General features: G+C 44.5%; 2 protein-coding genes across 2 annotated transcripts; both read left to right on the forward strand.

The window, feature by feature from the left end:
• Positions 1 to 900: 900 nt before the first annotated feature.
• On the forward strand, positions 901 to 14,880 carry LOC147902968 (uncharacterized). The gene is made up of 6 exons (XM_087373634.1): positions 901 to 1,090; positions 13,785 to 13,891; positions 14,026 to 14,114; positions 14,224 to 14,306; positions 14,441 to 14,549; positions 14,662 to 14,880. Exons 1-6 carry the CDS (start codon positions 1,046 to 1,048, stop codon positions 14,673 to 14,675), a joined length of 447 nt encoding a protein of 148 aa, XP_087229760.1. The 5' UTR covers positions 901 to 1,045; the 3' UTR covers positions 14,676 to 14,880.
• Positions 14,688 to 15,495, forward strand: LOC147902969 (uncharacterized; the record flags this gene model as incomplete). The annotated part of the gene is made up of 3 exons (XM_087373976.1): positions 14,688 to 14,726; positions 14,890 to 14,991; positions 15,081 to 15,495. Coding segments are annotated over 3 exons (303 nt in total), but the record flags the coding sequence as incomplete, so codon positions are not given.
• Positions 15,496 to 15,781: the final 286 nt, after the last annotated feature.

Raw genomic sequence — 15,781 nt, forward strand, 5'->3', positions numbered from 1 at the left:
CCAAAAGTGTGCCCATCTCACTGTGAACAGGAATCCCTCGCGAGATTTTGATTGATCGCGTCGGTATACATGATTTTGTTCTATCTCGCCCACTACCCCACTGTCCACAAAGCGCGATCACAAGATATCCCATAAAGCACAATTGGATCTAGATTTTGACTTAAAATCAAGAAAAATGCCTTAAGGCTAAAGAAATCCGTAGGAATCGTTAAAGTAGATGTCCGTCATCTCAAGAAGAATTTTGAATAGTGATTTTGTCGTGTATGGCAACCAACAGAACACAACATCCACAATGAAAAGCTGGTAGACGAGTCTCCAGTAGGGGCCATAAGCATGTGCGGGTTGGGCGCACACATAGCCGACTGTGTTGTTCATAGTCAAGCAATTGGACAATGAATCGTCGAACAAGATGCCCCAGGAGATGTCCAAACTGTAATTCCCACTCCCAAAAGCTATCGTGCCGTTGAAGTAAGTGTTGGGCTCTAGCATAGTGGAGAATTTGCAGACTCCTGGAGATTCTGTATACCTAGGTCCACTTCCTGCTAGAGTCAATTGTCTCAATCCTGGAGGAAGACTCGCCAAGTAGCAAGACAAGTCTCTCGCAATGAATCGCAAATCTGATCTCTCACAATGGAACGCTTCGTCTCTCAAGGCTCTCTCTCTCTCTCTCTCTCTCTCTCTCTCTCTCTCTTTCCTCGCACCTCTTGTCATAGTTGTGAACTACAAATAGATGAAGTTGTAAAAAAGCTAAGAGGGTGGAAAAGCATGCCTCCAATAAAAAGGATTCACACCATTAGATTTCACTAGAATCAACGTCTATAATTATGACAAGTGGCTTGATAAGGGAAGAGAAAGGGAAAACTTCCCTTTAGGCTGCCTACCGTAAATAAATCACTCCCACAAAATAAAAAGGCAGGCCACCTCAAGTACGTTCACCTTGTTGAAAATGATTAACAACTCTTTTTTATTTTTCAGCCGTAGCTCGTCATCCTAAAAATTTGTGACTGGCGTTTGATAGTATCGCCAGCTCGGCGTGTGATCATCCATGGCGGGCTTCATCTTAATCCCTCAAGGCAAGAGTCTAATTGAGGTGAGTCATTTGGTAATTGTTCTCTTCGGATGGTCTCTGCTCTTCAAATGCATTCTCCCTCTTAACCTGCACCATCACTAGTAACCTTACTTGCTTTAGCCACCTGTTTTCAGTTTTCAGCTCCGCATGATCTTGATTACGCCAGCTTCTCTGACAGCATGTTTCTAATTGAGTGTTAACATGAGAATGCAATACGTGTTTGCCAGTTCCCCTGTTTCCAGCAGAGTTCGTAATCAATAGTATAACCAATATAAACTTATATTTAAGTTTCTGGAATAATATTCTCCTTTTGCATAATTCAAATTATTCACTGATCACTTCCTCTTCGGCTCCTGAACTGCATCCTGAACTAGTCTTCCGATGAATGGTATCTTGCCCTTGTATTGAGTGGTCCACTTCAGGGGACATGAGCATGCGCCCATGCACACGCGCACAAACACATATGTATATATATACAGGTGTATGTAGAAAGAAGAAAGGGGGGGGGAGGGTTGGGGTTGTTAAGTTAGCTCTTCATTATTAGATGCGTATGAGCTCAATAAGTAGTTTTATAGTGCCAGTTTCGGTTAACACATGAACCACCTAGACTTGTCGATTGGCGTAGCCTATTTGGTGATCTGGTCGCTAAACTTGGCTTCCCTAATGGGTTGCCCTCTTGATCGCTCTACGTTGTAGATTGTCGGCTGAGAGAGAGAGAGAGATAGGGCTCGGAAAGAAAACAAGAAAAGGACCTAAGTTGGTGCAGTATTGTGGACAAGGATAAAAGGTTTCTAAAGTAGTTCCTCATCGCCTTGAGCACTCGTTGACTTTGAGCAGAAGGAAATGTCACATAAATAATCTGTATGATGACAAGGCATGCTAAACACTGCTACATAGGATACAATAGGGGATACCTCCATTTGTGAGCCCCCAATCATGGGATCTTCGAAACCAGTACATGGTCATCATGGACGTCTTCAAAGGGACAAGGCAAGCGAAGTGTTAGGCTAGGCTACTCCATCAAACAATGCATCCTCAGGATGGAAGGCATAGGGCCCTTGAGCAGCGGGGCAGCCAGCAGCCACGACAGCAAGCACAGCTATGGTGGCCAGGCAACCAGCACCAGGAATGGCCACCAGCAATCCATCTTATGCGTGCGCAGCTGGCCAACCTGCTTGTTTACAGCACGTCTCCATATGCACACATGTTTGAATGTTGTTTAAAGCTTCCCTCCATATAATCAAAAGTAGTTAAATTGGATAAGCATGTTTTAATGTGCATATAGCATGTGTGAGCGTATATTCCATATGCATGCATCTTTGGATGTTAATTTACAGGTTTCATGTGTATATTAAGAAATTAATTAATTTGATAAGCATGGTTTAAATCCCCTCATGTATGTAAATGGCATGTAAGTTCTTCAACTTGAACAAATTTCATACATCAACTAAAGTGCTGTTACATGTTATAAGATGACCCCCTTGTTCTATCTATCCGTACGAAGGTATATGTATATATATATATATATCTTTGCCAACTAATTCCTCCAAGTCACTATTTCCACATGAAGAAATGACATTGTCACATTTGGAGGTTGAGTGTATCATGCTGGAAGGCCCCTTGAGGGTCTTCTATACCTTGTAAGTCTGAAAATCCAGCTTAAATGAGATTAGTGTTAGTATTTGATGTGACATTGGCTTTGTGCTGGGAAATGTGGCTGCGCTAGTGTCGTAGTAGATAACCTAGATCCTCCTCACCTTCACTCTCTTGACTCTCTCCCCATGATGCTCCAAAAAACTTAAGATGCACCTCCTCCTCCCTCTGACCCACATCCTCCTTCTCCCTTGCATCAGCCTTTCCATTCCTCATGAGTTTTCAATCTGGCCTTCCCCTATGTCCACACGAGCTCCCATTCACACAACTTGATCTCTCTTATTTATATGTGTCTCTGCCACCTACCGCTATCCCTCCTGCTGCTGCTCTCCCCCCCCCGCCTTTCCCCTCCCTTCTACGACCCCCTAGACTTCTTCTGAGGCCCTTTCAGGGGTATTGAGCTCTTTACTTACTAGGATGGTCACTTTTTGAGGAGTTCTAGTGCCTTGCTTCCTCAAATATTCTCGAGGCTCCTATTGGTTTCCCTCACACATCAAAAATCATGCTCATCACTCTCCAGTCAGATAAGGGTGTGTTATATGTTTTAGTTGGTGTCCAATAGCACTCCCTCATGTGCTTCTCCCTTGTAATGTTGCGTCTCTTCACAAAACACATTCACTTGCTTGGTAGTTCATGTATTACATATCTTTATTTTTTGAAATTTCAAGTTTTTTAAAATTAGGATGTTTGTCAAAAGGATGCATATGCTTTCCTACTATTCAGTTAGGTACAAGTTGGCTAGGGTCTGGCATTTGAGTGTGGACCCTCATTGCAGGGGTTACGGGCATTAGTGTCCCACAAGTTGAGACGTATGTCTGTATGAGAAACACAAAGACCACACCCCATCTGAGTGCCTAAACACAGGACTATTAACTTCATCATCTGTAAGCCTAGGGAGGTTAATAAACAGTTTTTGAGCTGATCTTCGCCTTTGTATATGTTGAACTTGAACAGCTTGTCTCCAAGCTTAATATTTGGCTTGAAGGACACTTCTTCTTTTATACCTCGAAGGAGACGGGCTGCAATTTCGTTTTCTTCCTTTTGAAAGAGAGGCAGTTATTGACTTACCCTTACAGAATCTGAAATGTCTGGACGGTATCTTCCTTCGGATGGAGGCCCGAGTTCAACCTTGGTTAACTTCATGAACATGATTCTACTGGGCTATACTAGTCAGGATGTTACTCAACTCCTTGAGACTAGGAGACAGATGGGGACCATGACTAGCCATGATGGCCGGTTGACTCAATGAGAAGGAGGACTAATCTCAATAAGGGAGCAGAGAGATTTTATGATCACTATCCTAAGCTTTGATACCAATGAAACCTCTCAGTGCTTGCTTAAGGCAGAAGGGGAGAGATCATTATGTGATTTACTTACCACATCTGAAACCTAAGGAAGGTTGCCAATGTCCTGCATCAACAGATCAATGAAATGAGCCACACAATGGACGGATAATCTGTTATGACAGGTCCTCCCATATTTTTGCATGATTATCAGTTACAATTTGGACCAGATTTTGAGGTCCCACCTCCTCTGTTGAAGCCTGAATATGTTAATGAACAAAAGCCCTTGTGATAAAATACTAATGTTAAAAAAAATTGCAGCATATAGAAGCTAGAGCTGAAATTTCAGCATATACATTGTAGACTCTAGAGCCAAAATAAATTACTACATATAAACTACAGTGTTATATTCTAGATGTGTCTGAAAGGCCTAGTAAGAATACGTCTATGTTTCTCAAAATCATGGTGCTAGCACAACATGGAACTAAGATATTGATCATGTGTCGCTTATGCACTCAGCCCATCCATCCGACACAATGGCACATCCATATGTCCTCTAGGTATCTTGCAAGCCTCCAAGCTCGTCCATAATCATGTCCACTTGCCTAGACAATCGTGAAGTATGGAGTGATTTTGAAGACGTTGGCCATAGAGGACAACCATTATTGCTGCTGGTAAAACAGGGAAGGTGCTTACTAACTATGACTGTTCTAACTAACTGAGTGCGGAAGAGTGGAATGCTAGAGAGAGAGAGAGAGAGAGAGAGAGAGAATAAAGAAAGAAAGTCTATTAATGTCCACTCGAGACCAAAAAGGGCTATGGGACAGCAAGAAACCCTCCAGTACATCTGCTTTAGGGAGGGCACATGGCAGCTCCCAAGGAGTGCAAACACAACCCCCATTATTTAGAGTACCTACATAATAGTTTGAGTAAACAGCCATACATCAATTTAAGACTGAGAATCTTTTGGTTTTGATTTAAACTCTCTAATTAGGGCTACCCCTTCACGGTAAACTGCCCATTTTCCATCCTTTATGGCAGCCCTGACTTTAGCTAATGCAGCTGCCTTACTCTTGAGTTGAGCTTGTGTAAGCTCGTCTGATATCCATACTTTGGGACCCTTCAACTTGTAAGATTGTCGAAGAAGCTTGATCCGCATATCTTTTGACTTCAGTGTAAGGATTGCATGACCTTTATAGTGCATAATAGAAGCTGGCCTGGAGTCGTCATCATCCTACTCATCATCATCTACCCATTCAATGTTGGGCAAGCTTGCTCTAATCTTTGTCAATATTTCACTATATGTGTCCTCCTCTTTGTACTAATCTTCTGGGAGTCCCCCTATTCGAATATTCAGTGCATTATCACATCTAGCGTCGTGCTCTTTAATCTCTACTTGCTTTGGTGTCCACTTCCACAGTCACTTCCTTCTTAGCAGTTTGTACTTCAATGTGAACAAGATCTTTGATTGTAGGGTCTAGCTGCGGGGTGGGGGGGAAGCCTTACAAGATTGTACAGCCTCATCAATTACTGCCTGCTTACCAGGCCCTTCCAGAATGCGAAGTTGAGCCTTTACTTCTGCCAGTTCCAATCGTAGCTCTCTCATTGCCTGCTGCAGATAAAAAATCTGATCTTGTTGCCCATGGATGGGTCATTTTGAGCCTTCTTGTTGGTAATTCCGTGCATATGGAGAGGGTGTCATGGTTGCAACTGTAGAGGACCGAGTCCTGATGGAGGTTGAAGGAGTTGAACCCCCTAGCTTAACCTAACCTCGGGTTGGGTTGGGGGTAGCCCAACTCAGGGTTAAGGTTAGTGTGTTTGGGCTGCTAGCCGAGATAATTGTTGGCTGAGGCAAAGGGCTTATCGGTGGAGGGCTGCTGACGGGCTATTCGGAGAGGTACGGATGGAGGTACGGAGAGAGAGAGAGGGCCTTTGCAGCATATCTAACTGCTTATTCCATAATCTATAGTCCATGGAGCTTCCTTCCCTTAGAAGAAACATGCAATGCTGACATTATTGGGTCTATCTATTTGATAGGACCTTTTCTCCTCCCTCTAGTTGGTGGATCTTTGCGGTCGTCGTGCCTTGGTTGAACCACCACTCTTAGGTCGTGTGGCCCGAATGATAGCATATGTTGGAGTATCTTCCTGACGTACTTTCGGTGTTGGTATGTCATCAACTTTGCATTGGTACACCAAAGTTCTTTTTTGGGAGCGCCTCTTATTTCCATCTCTTTGAGAAGCTTTTCCAGCTTTCCCCTTTCTATCATTGCTATTTTCTTTTTGGCAACTAGCTTTTCTTCTTCTTCTTCATCTTCATTGTCCATGAAGACTACATTATTCTTCTTTTGGTGGGCTCATTGATGACCCCCTTGATCGCAATTGCCTTGTGCATAATTCATCGTATGTCCTTGTAACTTGTTAGATTTGTGATTTCCATGTTTCTCAACTCTACATCGTCAATGAGGCCACTCAACAACCACAAACGAATGCTGTTTTGTCTCTTGGGGGTAGTCGGTTGATTGGTTACCATCCTTATTTAGGCGGCAAAGGCATACACCGTGTCTTTGGATTTCTACTTGGTTCTTGAGGTTCAGCATCAAATCTTCCTTGCTGAACTTGTGTTGAAACCTTTCAAGGAAGGCTTTATGACTTGACATTTGGCTTTCTACAATGATTGTCAAGTATATGGGCACATGCTATGCAACCAAATATGAGGAGATGCCCACTGTGTGGCTTGTATCCATTTAATGACTCATAAGGTGTCATACCTTGAATCAGTTTGGAAAGAACATCAAGTACTTCTCCATTGTATGGAATTGCAATATTACCGTCGTTTGCAAGAAGCTTTGTAAATGGAAACGAGGATTTTCACCCTCTCATCCCATGAAATGCAATATTCACATTGGTCTTTCTTGTGGACTCTTGGTTGAATCTTCAACCTTGCAGGGCTTGCTCTGATCTCTCCCTTGCCTCTTGGAATTCAGTGAGAAATCGCTTCTTGGTCCTTAAAGCCATGAGACATCTGGTTTCTCTTTGGAGAGGAGCCTTGACACTCTTGGCCTTCTTTCGCTCCTCCCTCTTTGCTATTCTTGGCGTCATAAGTAGTGTTGCACTACTCAGGTTGCCCACTTTCTTCTTTGGCTTGGATTTCGTTGTTGTTAGCGACAAGCTTCAGCGCATTTGGTTATTCACTCTTGCCGTTTCTCTTCTCTGCTGATCAGTGGGCCCTTGCATCTCCTTGTGCATTTCTCATTCATTTTGTACTGATTTGCATTACTTGCTTTCTTAGCTTCTGTGATCTTCTTCGGCACACTTGGTACCAAGGCGTCCACTTTGTGTACTTGGCCCATAGTATATGTTATCCCTTGGCAAATGCAACAATGTCAAATCCATGAATTCATTGGGTTGCAAGTAACTTCCCTTCCATAGTTTGATATGGGCTAAGAACTTATCTTCCTAGGTGTAGAGTGTAGTGACGATAGCTTTTTTGATTGGAGAGCCACTTGGGTTACATTGCTTCGTAGATGTGCCATGTACTTATGAAACTTTCACACTAGCTTTGTTGCTTCTTGGCATCTTGGCAGTGATTCAGGATTGCACCTCTTCTGGAAGTCGTTGGTGCCTCTACCTTACTTCCTCCCATCTTGCTCTATCATGAGTACTTGGGGTTTATTTTTCATGCTTGCAGACTCCATCCCACCATCTTTCTTCATTCGCATTTTCAACGCAAATATTCCCTAGTAGATTCGCCAAAGTGTTAGTTATGGTTATGGATTGTTGCTAACATGTTGCTTTGTTCTGCTCTGATGTGCATACAGATTGCCTACGCTTTGGGCTCCGAAAGGCAAGTAGCCATTCCTATATGGCCTCATGGAAAGATGGATTTAGTGTGCTCACTGCCCCTCATGTAGAGTGTTCATTTGTTGTAAGGCAATCAATGAAGGAAAGCAAGCTCATATACAATTGCACAATGCACCAATGGCCAAACGGCTCCTTTGTCTTCTTCCATATTTACTCATGAACATACACTGATCCTACAACCGCATACTCGGCTCACTCTCTTTTGTAATCTATTATGTCACATTTACTCATGCCACCCGCTAAGTACGTTGCCAATACCTCAACAACTCGTAGCAATAGCTCTAATGGCTTTAAAGTAATCACACCTCCACAATTGACCACTCATCATCATAGTACTCTCTCTCTCTCTCTCTCTCTCTCTCTCTTTGTATTCCATGCTATGTATTTTGCCTCTGATGTAGCCCAACTGCCACTAAAATTCCTCTTTAGACTCAATGGATTCTCACTGAGACAGATGGTAGGATTCCTCTGAAATTTTTAGTTGCTCTCACGATTGTTGCGCCATTTTAGTTTCTTCTGAGGCTCTATTGTGGTTTAGTCCACATGCTTCAGACTTAATTCATGACTTGATACGGCCTTCATTCGCTTCACCTTCGACATCCCTTCATCGTTGGATCCTCTTGGGGTTTCAACATACACCCAATGGAGACTCTTGGGTGCTGCTTGAGAGAAATGTGTGGGATCCAAGAGATTGGTTTTGGCTAAGCTAGGGCGGAGAGAATATGAGGCAGTTCCCTTCTCCCACCACTTGCATTGGCAGGGCCTTGCAGCTTGCTTCCTCCCTTGGAGCCCATCACAAGAGAGGCATTGGTTGGCAGATGCCGCACAAGGTTCTTAGCAGGTTTGATCATGCTTTTGGACTAGCCTCATTGAGGAAAATCTCTATTGTTTTGGCTAGTGGCTCATGCATGGTTGGAGCAGATGAGTTGGTACTCATTACTACTATGTACCAGATTGCACAATACCCATGAACTCTCATAGCTGGCCCGAAATGTGTTTCACGCAGCCCCAAACATATGAAATGTTTCAAAACCAAAAATCATGTTTCGAAACCAAAACTCGCGTTTCGGAGCACCTTAAAAAACCCCAAATTGTGAAAACCGCCCCAAAACGTTTGGAATCCAAATTGCGCATTCTGGTGCCCCTAAAAAACTTCCAAATCGGAGTACTTAGCATCATTTCATCTTTGAAGATTGAATGGAGGCCTGCAAGCATCTTCTATATTGACGGATGAAGGACTCTGTTGGCTCTATAGTCCATCACACTAGTTGTTGGTACCTGCTTTCAAGGTACCCTAGGTAACGGGCTGGGCCTCAATGAAGTACGTAGCAGGGTAGCTAGTTTTCTTCAGCACCTTACAGATAGTTGGCATTATAGTGTTAATGTTTTTAATAGATGATCCTTTTCTCTAGGGAAAAAATTGATGTGGAAGCTCGAAAGAGAATGTCGTGCCTCTAGCCACTTGTGGATCAATGCTCGAGAGACGGGTGGAGTTGATGTGTCTCACTATCATTTTGAGCACCTCTGACTTTTTTTAAATTGAGTCCTTTTCACTCTCGCAATGTATGAATCCAGCTCTAGTATTTAGGTCGGAAGAAGCTGTCGTAAGGAGCCCTCTCCTATATTACAGAATATGGGAATGAAACACACCGAGTTGCTAGGAAGAGAATGAGAGCAAAAAAGAAAAGAGAAAGAAAGATAGAAAGAAAGAAAGAATGAAATTTTATTAGAGTCTTCGGAAGACTGATGTGTCTATGAGACTGAAAGAAAACGTGATACAAACCACAGTAATGGTGGAGCTACTAAACGAGCATCATCACCCGTGCTGAGTCCTAAGTCTTGATCATACATAGTCAAATACATCTGGGTGTTTCAATGAAAAGGAAAAAAGACTGGAGTGGAGCTGAATCCTCCGTATGTCATGTCGCCCTGGCTGGTGCGTAGCCGGTGATGGGACGCTGGTGTCTGTCAAGGGGTGTTGTGCGTCTTGGTCTCCTGGAGGAGGCTCGACTCAAGACTAGAGCCACCGTGACTCCCATGGGACGTGTCCCGGGTCTAAACAGTGTGATGAGAGGTCCCCCAGAGTGATCTGTGTGTCCCCTCGATGCCTCGTGTGTTGTGCTGCGGTCATCGAGTCGGGGTCTCTGTCATGTCTGCGGCTAGAGACTGGACGATCAATATCACTCGATGGGAAGAACTATGTGATCCTGCTCTAAGAGGTGTCTGGTGGTGTGGCCAAGCCTCGTCGCCTAAGTAAGTACTCTCTGTGTCGGACCCCCTCGTGAATGAAGGCCGCGAGGCATCTCTGATTTGGTAGGCGAGGAATCTAGAAAGGGCCCCGAAGCCGTCTCTGAAGAGACAGTGGTAGCGAACTTGGATCTCGTAGTACACTGGGCACCTGAAAATAAAATGCTCCTCCGACTCAACCTCCTGATAGTCGCACAATGTGCATATGCGATGCTTCCTAGGGATCCCCTCTGCTCTTCCACTCTCTATGCGGAGGTGGTGCGATGATATCTGAAACTGTCCAATGGACATGCGTAGTGAATGAGGCAGTGTAGCTCAATGTACCCCGGTGGTGTGATGAATCCCTCCTCCGAAATACGAAGACAGTGATCTCTGTAGAAGCTCAACTTCATTGGAAGCTCCCTCGACTCCAACCAGGTCCTAAAGGTGTGTAGCTGTAGGAGATCCTCTCGAATGACCTGGTTGGTGTGTGGCCCGATCGGGATGGTGGGTGGGAGTACCGGGGGGGCATCCAAACTGTACTGAAAAGGAGGTATCCTATCGATGTGCAACCCTAGTCTCACAAACCATCTGTGAGTCCGTGCATACGAACCTCGCTCGTCTCCCTCTATTGCCAACCTCATGGAGGAATCGAGAGCTAACCAGGGCAACCTCTGTCTCTCTGATGTGCAGTCCCCGTATGATATAACCCGGTGTAGATATGTGATGGTCTGAAAGAGCTGGAGTGGAGAAGCACCAAACTCGGCCTGAATGATATGATGTGGTACAGATGGTTCCCCTTAGATCATCCGTGAGAGCATAAGGATCTGCAGGCACTCCACCCGTGTCCACTCTATATCTGACGTGTCAGGTCTCCAACAAGGGCTGCCATACATACCGGTTGGTCGAACCAAGGAGTCAAAGAGAAGAGCCTTGGTCGAAGGGTCCTGGAAGTGGGAGTGGAAGCACTGTCTCTCTAGCCGAGCGAGTGAGGGGTATCCCCTGCTTTGTCTGGCCTACATCGCTGGTCTCATCGTGAAGATCGGGCCGGAGAAGATGACCCCCAAGTAAGTGTATGAGGATACGATCTCAACTGGTGACCCACTGAAAGTGAACTGCTCCTGGTGCATGACTGCTCGAGAGGTGTTAAAGATCATGACCTTGGTCTTGCCAAGGTTGACCTCCAAATCATGGGATAAACAAAAAGCCTGCAGTGCATCTAGGTGTCGCTGGAGCCCCTCGGGTGTGGACGACAAGAGTGCCACATCATCTGCATAAAGAAGAATCCTGATGATGATCCCGGCAAGTGAGCAACCGGTCCCTGCGAAAGCCCCCATGAAAGTCTCAAGCTCGTCGATGTAGAGGCCAAACAGGGTTGGTGATAAGGGACAACCCTGTTTGACCCCTATGGTGCTCAAGATCTCATCTGTCCAACCTGCGCCTGTCCGCTTGAGACTCTCTCATAAAGTGCCATGACTGCCCAGATGATCTCCTGGTCAAATCCCAGTGCTTGTAAGCATGTGATGAGTCGAGCTCGAGGTACTGTGTCAAAGGCTTTGCGAAAATCCACAAAGTAGCAATATACCCTCTCCTTCCGTGATTTGGCCTCCTCTATGACACTCCTGAGTGTGAGTATGTGCTCCATAGTCTCATGGTCTCGCCTGAAAAACCCTCTACTTTGAGTCCTCTCATCTTTGCGGACAAGCTGACCGACGCATCCAATACTGCTGCATAGATCTTGGACATCACATGTCCAATCATGATAGTCCTGTAGTTACTCGGGTTCATAGGATCCCCTGCCTTGTGGATGGGGGTGATGGTGTTAGAGTGTCCAAGTGTAGGGGAAGCCAAGGCAAACAACATCATTGAATAGCTTTGCTAGGATCGGGGCTAACGTGTCGATCCCATATGCGATAAACTCAATGCATAGCCCCTCGTGGTCCTTAGCTCGGCCATTGTGCAGTTTCAATGTCGCGTCCTTGACTCCCCCTCTGGTGAACAACGTGCAAGTGGTGGGGCGAGGTGTGTATGAGATCTGGTGTAGGCTGGTGTGGGACATCATAAAGATGGCGTGCATATGTGTGCCAAACTCTCGTGTCGGTGAGGGGTGATGGAGACCTATGCTCAAGGAATCTCTGCCAAAATTCCTTAGAGCTGTTGCTGTACAAGATGTTCAGCAGCTCCACCTCATTTCGACGAAGAAATGCCTGCTTCTTCCGACGTACGAGACGTCAGTACTTGCGTACCGTGTCTGGTGTGTTCGGGAGATGACACTTGGTTTCAAGTCAGAGTTGTCGGCGAGAAGCCCATCGTACCAGTTGTTATAGGGTACAGAACCAAGAGGTGGTGGTCTAATGGACCGTGTGGTGTGGGGAAAGACTTGGAGGGCAGCCTCGTGGAGTGTGTGGCTAATCAAGGCAGCACGGTCCTCTATGAGTGGTATGTGATCGATGTAGGCTAGGAGTCTATTTAGGCGTCCAGAGTAGGTAGGGGAGAGGCTGTGATCAAAGTGTATGTTGTGGTAGGTGTCATGCGTCATATGTGGTGTGTAGTGTGGCTAAGTGTGAGGTGGCGATAGTGAAGAATAGGTATGTGTGATCAGCTCCTAGAGGGAGTGGTGCTACGGTGAAGTCGGTGATACGTGAGGAAGGTAGGGGATCCCATGATGTAATCTACCATGCTAGTGCCCCCCCCCCCATGTGGGAAGCAAGTAAAACCACCTGAGGAGGGCCATAGGTCAAGCCCGTTGTAGATGATGAGATCATGCATCCTGCCTAGGTCAAGGAGCGCGTGTCCATATGGTGTAACAGGCCCGTGTCAGTCCGATGAGATCCTGGTCATACCTACTCTGTCTAGGTCCATGTCTGGTAGCATGATAGAGTCGTCTCAGAAGTCCAGGAGTGGTGCTTGATGTGTGCTCGTCCTGGCGTTGAAGTCCCCAACAAGGAGAACTTCCCCGCGAGCTGAAAGGTCTAGGATATCCGGATGTAAGGGTGCATATGGCGATGTCTCACCCTCCTCTCGTGCAACTTTGGCGAAGTGGGATGTGTCTGGCGGGAAGTAGCATACTGCTATGAAAAGGTCACGAGTGGCCTTGCGTCGGATCCGGATCCACGGATCCGGATCCACATGAATCGGGAATGTGCGTCCTTCCTCTCAACGGAGATGGCTCCAGTGAGAGAAGACCTGTACAATACTGCGACGCCGCTTGATCCTCGAACTCCTCCTGTATCCCTCGTCTCATCCCTGAAGGTTGACTCGTAGGGAATGAAGTGCATAGGGGAAGCAAATGGAAAGAAAAGAATAAAAACATGAGGATTCGTGGAAGTGACGAATTGTGTTTTCATAGTAGATCAAAAAGATTGTGTTGCTTGTTGTGCTTAGCTCATATATTGGGAAAATCTCTTAGGGAATGCATGTAAGGGTTCGAACTTTCCAAGGAATAGAAGCTTTTCCAACTTCAACTTTGTCACTATGCGATGTGAATATCCAATATTCTGGATGCATGGTCTAAGATAACTATGGCCATGTGATAAGAGTGGTTTAAAGTGTGAAATGTTTCTACATTCAACTGATGCGCTTGTCTTGAAATAGGAATTTACGATAGCTCTTGTGCAAAGTGTTGACTCCTGAGAAAGACGTTTGAGCAGATTGCCATACTAATATTCTTTCTTCATTCACTGGTTCAAGACGTCACCAACCTCTTGCAGGCTGCCACAATCTGTCTCTTTGCAACAGAAATGGAAGATTTTAGCCATCTCAGATTTTTGGAATGGGTTCAAATGGCCAGCATTAAGGTAACGGCTTTTTGGCAGTTTGTTCTCTTAAAAACATAGTTCATGCGTAGTTTTTGCTGCAACATAAAACACTTAGCTCAGATATAGCTATCTGAAATTTTATGGTACTGAATTGGAATACTTATTTATTAAAGTTTTCCTAGCAGAGCTTCAACGTATTTCCCGAATAGTACAGTATCTGGAAAGCGCAGTGAGATTGGTATTGTATTTGCTGCATCATCAGGTCAATCTAATTCCTTTTTAGTTTTTTGTCTCTGAGTGTGCTGTGTAATGTCACATTTTCATTAGGATAAAACAACAGTTCGCTCAATTATTATTTCTTTGTGTCCCAGGCCAGGCTGATCCTGTTGCTTCAATTCAATTTGATGATGAGGCTAATGTCACAGCAGTGCCATTTGACGAGAATAAGTTGAAAGTGAGAACAAATGCAGCAATTACAGTGATGGCCATGGAAATTGCTTTTTACCTATCAGCAGTTTTAATACTTATAACTGCTCATTGCTTCTGATGGTTTTTGCCCAGCAGTTCTTATTTGATTATTAATTGCAGGTGACAGTCAGCGTGTCTTCAAAGGGTACAGAGAAAGCATTGAATACTGTGCTAAAGAGCTTGAGCCAGTCAGCACCACCCGTAAATGGCTTCCGCAAAGCAAAGGGAGGTCAGTCATAACGAAATGTTACAAATTGACTGGTGTTCTAGATAAAGACTATTTTCATTCACCATGAATCTTGGATAAAGAACTGCTTTACACAACTTAAGATTTTTTACAGATTCAGCTAATTAGTTTTTGCCCACATCTGTTTATTCTGGTGGAGAACTTGCAGGAAAGTCACGTGTAAGTAGCCTTATTAACTTGTGATTTACTCATATCTAGCAAAGCTTGCATATGTGAATTTCCTCTTCTATTGGCATATTATTCCTGGCTCTTGCTCATGAATTTGAGGTGTGCATCTTCTCTTTAGTGTCCGGACAGTTGATATTTCATTTCTGTATTGCAGATTCCCAGGGATCTGCTTTACCAAATGCTTGGGCCAAGCAAGATTGATAGATTTGTAATTGAAGAAACAATTTCTTCAACCATTCTTGATTACGTACAGAAGGTTTGTGTACTTGGATCCTTTTGTCTGGCCATCATTTGTACAGTCAGGAACATTTCAAAGCTGACTGGGATTTTGTGTTGGACTCACAGGAAGATATCAAAGTTAAGAAAGAATTCAAAACAATTCAGTCGAATGATGAGCTGGCAGCAGCATTCAAGGCTGGGCAGGAATTTGGCTTTGATGCAATCCTGGAATTGGAGGAGATGACAGAACCTGCCTTAACCCCTGTTTTAGACAGTGTAGATCAATAATTTGCAAAATGGTTGACCTTTGTAAAAAAAAATTTCAAGCCTGCCCAAATTTTTCATGTTATTGAGGGTAAAGTGCAGGGAGCACGAAGTCAAATTGTGTATTTATCTTCATTCATTGTTACCAGCCTCAATTTGAGTAACAATGACCTTTAATCTAGCCAAGTGACTCTTTTGTAGCTAGGATGTGGGTGGAAGAAAACAATCGCATATGATTTGGTCTTTTTTGTACTTGCTTTAAATATAAACAAACAGTTCCTATCGCTTGAAAATCACTGGACCTTTTTAAAATAGAGGGCTTATCGTCCAACCGAGCATGCTAAAGCCGATATCATAAAGGACAACCCTTGTCCTAGCCAGCCACAGAGAAGCCAAACACAAATGCCCATAAGTTGTTTTCTAGTCAAGTCATATTGTGGTACTCCCAAGGCCACCCTAGAGAAGGTCGTTACCGAGCTGTATCTCACTAACCCATTAGATGGTGATCATGTGTTGGAAGAGATGCAAAAGTTGTTAGATGCAAGAGTCATGTATGAGATAGA

The sequence above is a fragment of the Dipteris shenzhenensis genome, chromosome 4 (assembly GCF_047967505.1).
Source record: "Dipteris shenzhenensis isolate YYH24624 ecotype China chromosome 4, Dip_SZ_1.0, whole genome shotgun sequence".
NCBI classification, from domain to species: Eukaryota; Viridiplantae; Streptophyta; class Polypodiopsida; order Gleicheniales; family Dipteridaceae; genus Dipteris; species Dipteris shenzhenensis.

What these genes read in the sequence shown, in the direction of transcription:
- LOC147902968 (XM_087373634.1), top strand. Translation starts at nt 1,046, where the DNA reads ATGGCGGGCTTCATCTTAATCCCTCAAGGCAAGAGTCTAATTGAG. An exon ending in AAGGCAAGAGTCTAATTGAG is followed by an intron (nt 1,091 to 13,784) that starts GTGAGTCATTTG and finishes CACTGGTTCAAG; the next exon opens with ACGTCACCAACCTCTTGCAG. An exon ending in TGTATTTGCTGCATCATCAG is followed by an intron (nt 14,115 to 14,223) that starts GTCAATCTAATT and finishes TTTGTGTCCCAG; the next exon opens with GCCAGGCTGATCCTGTTGCT.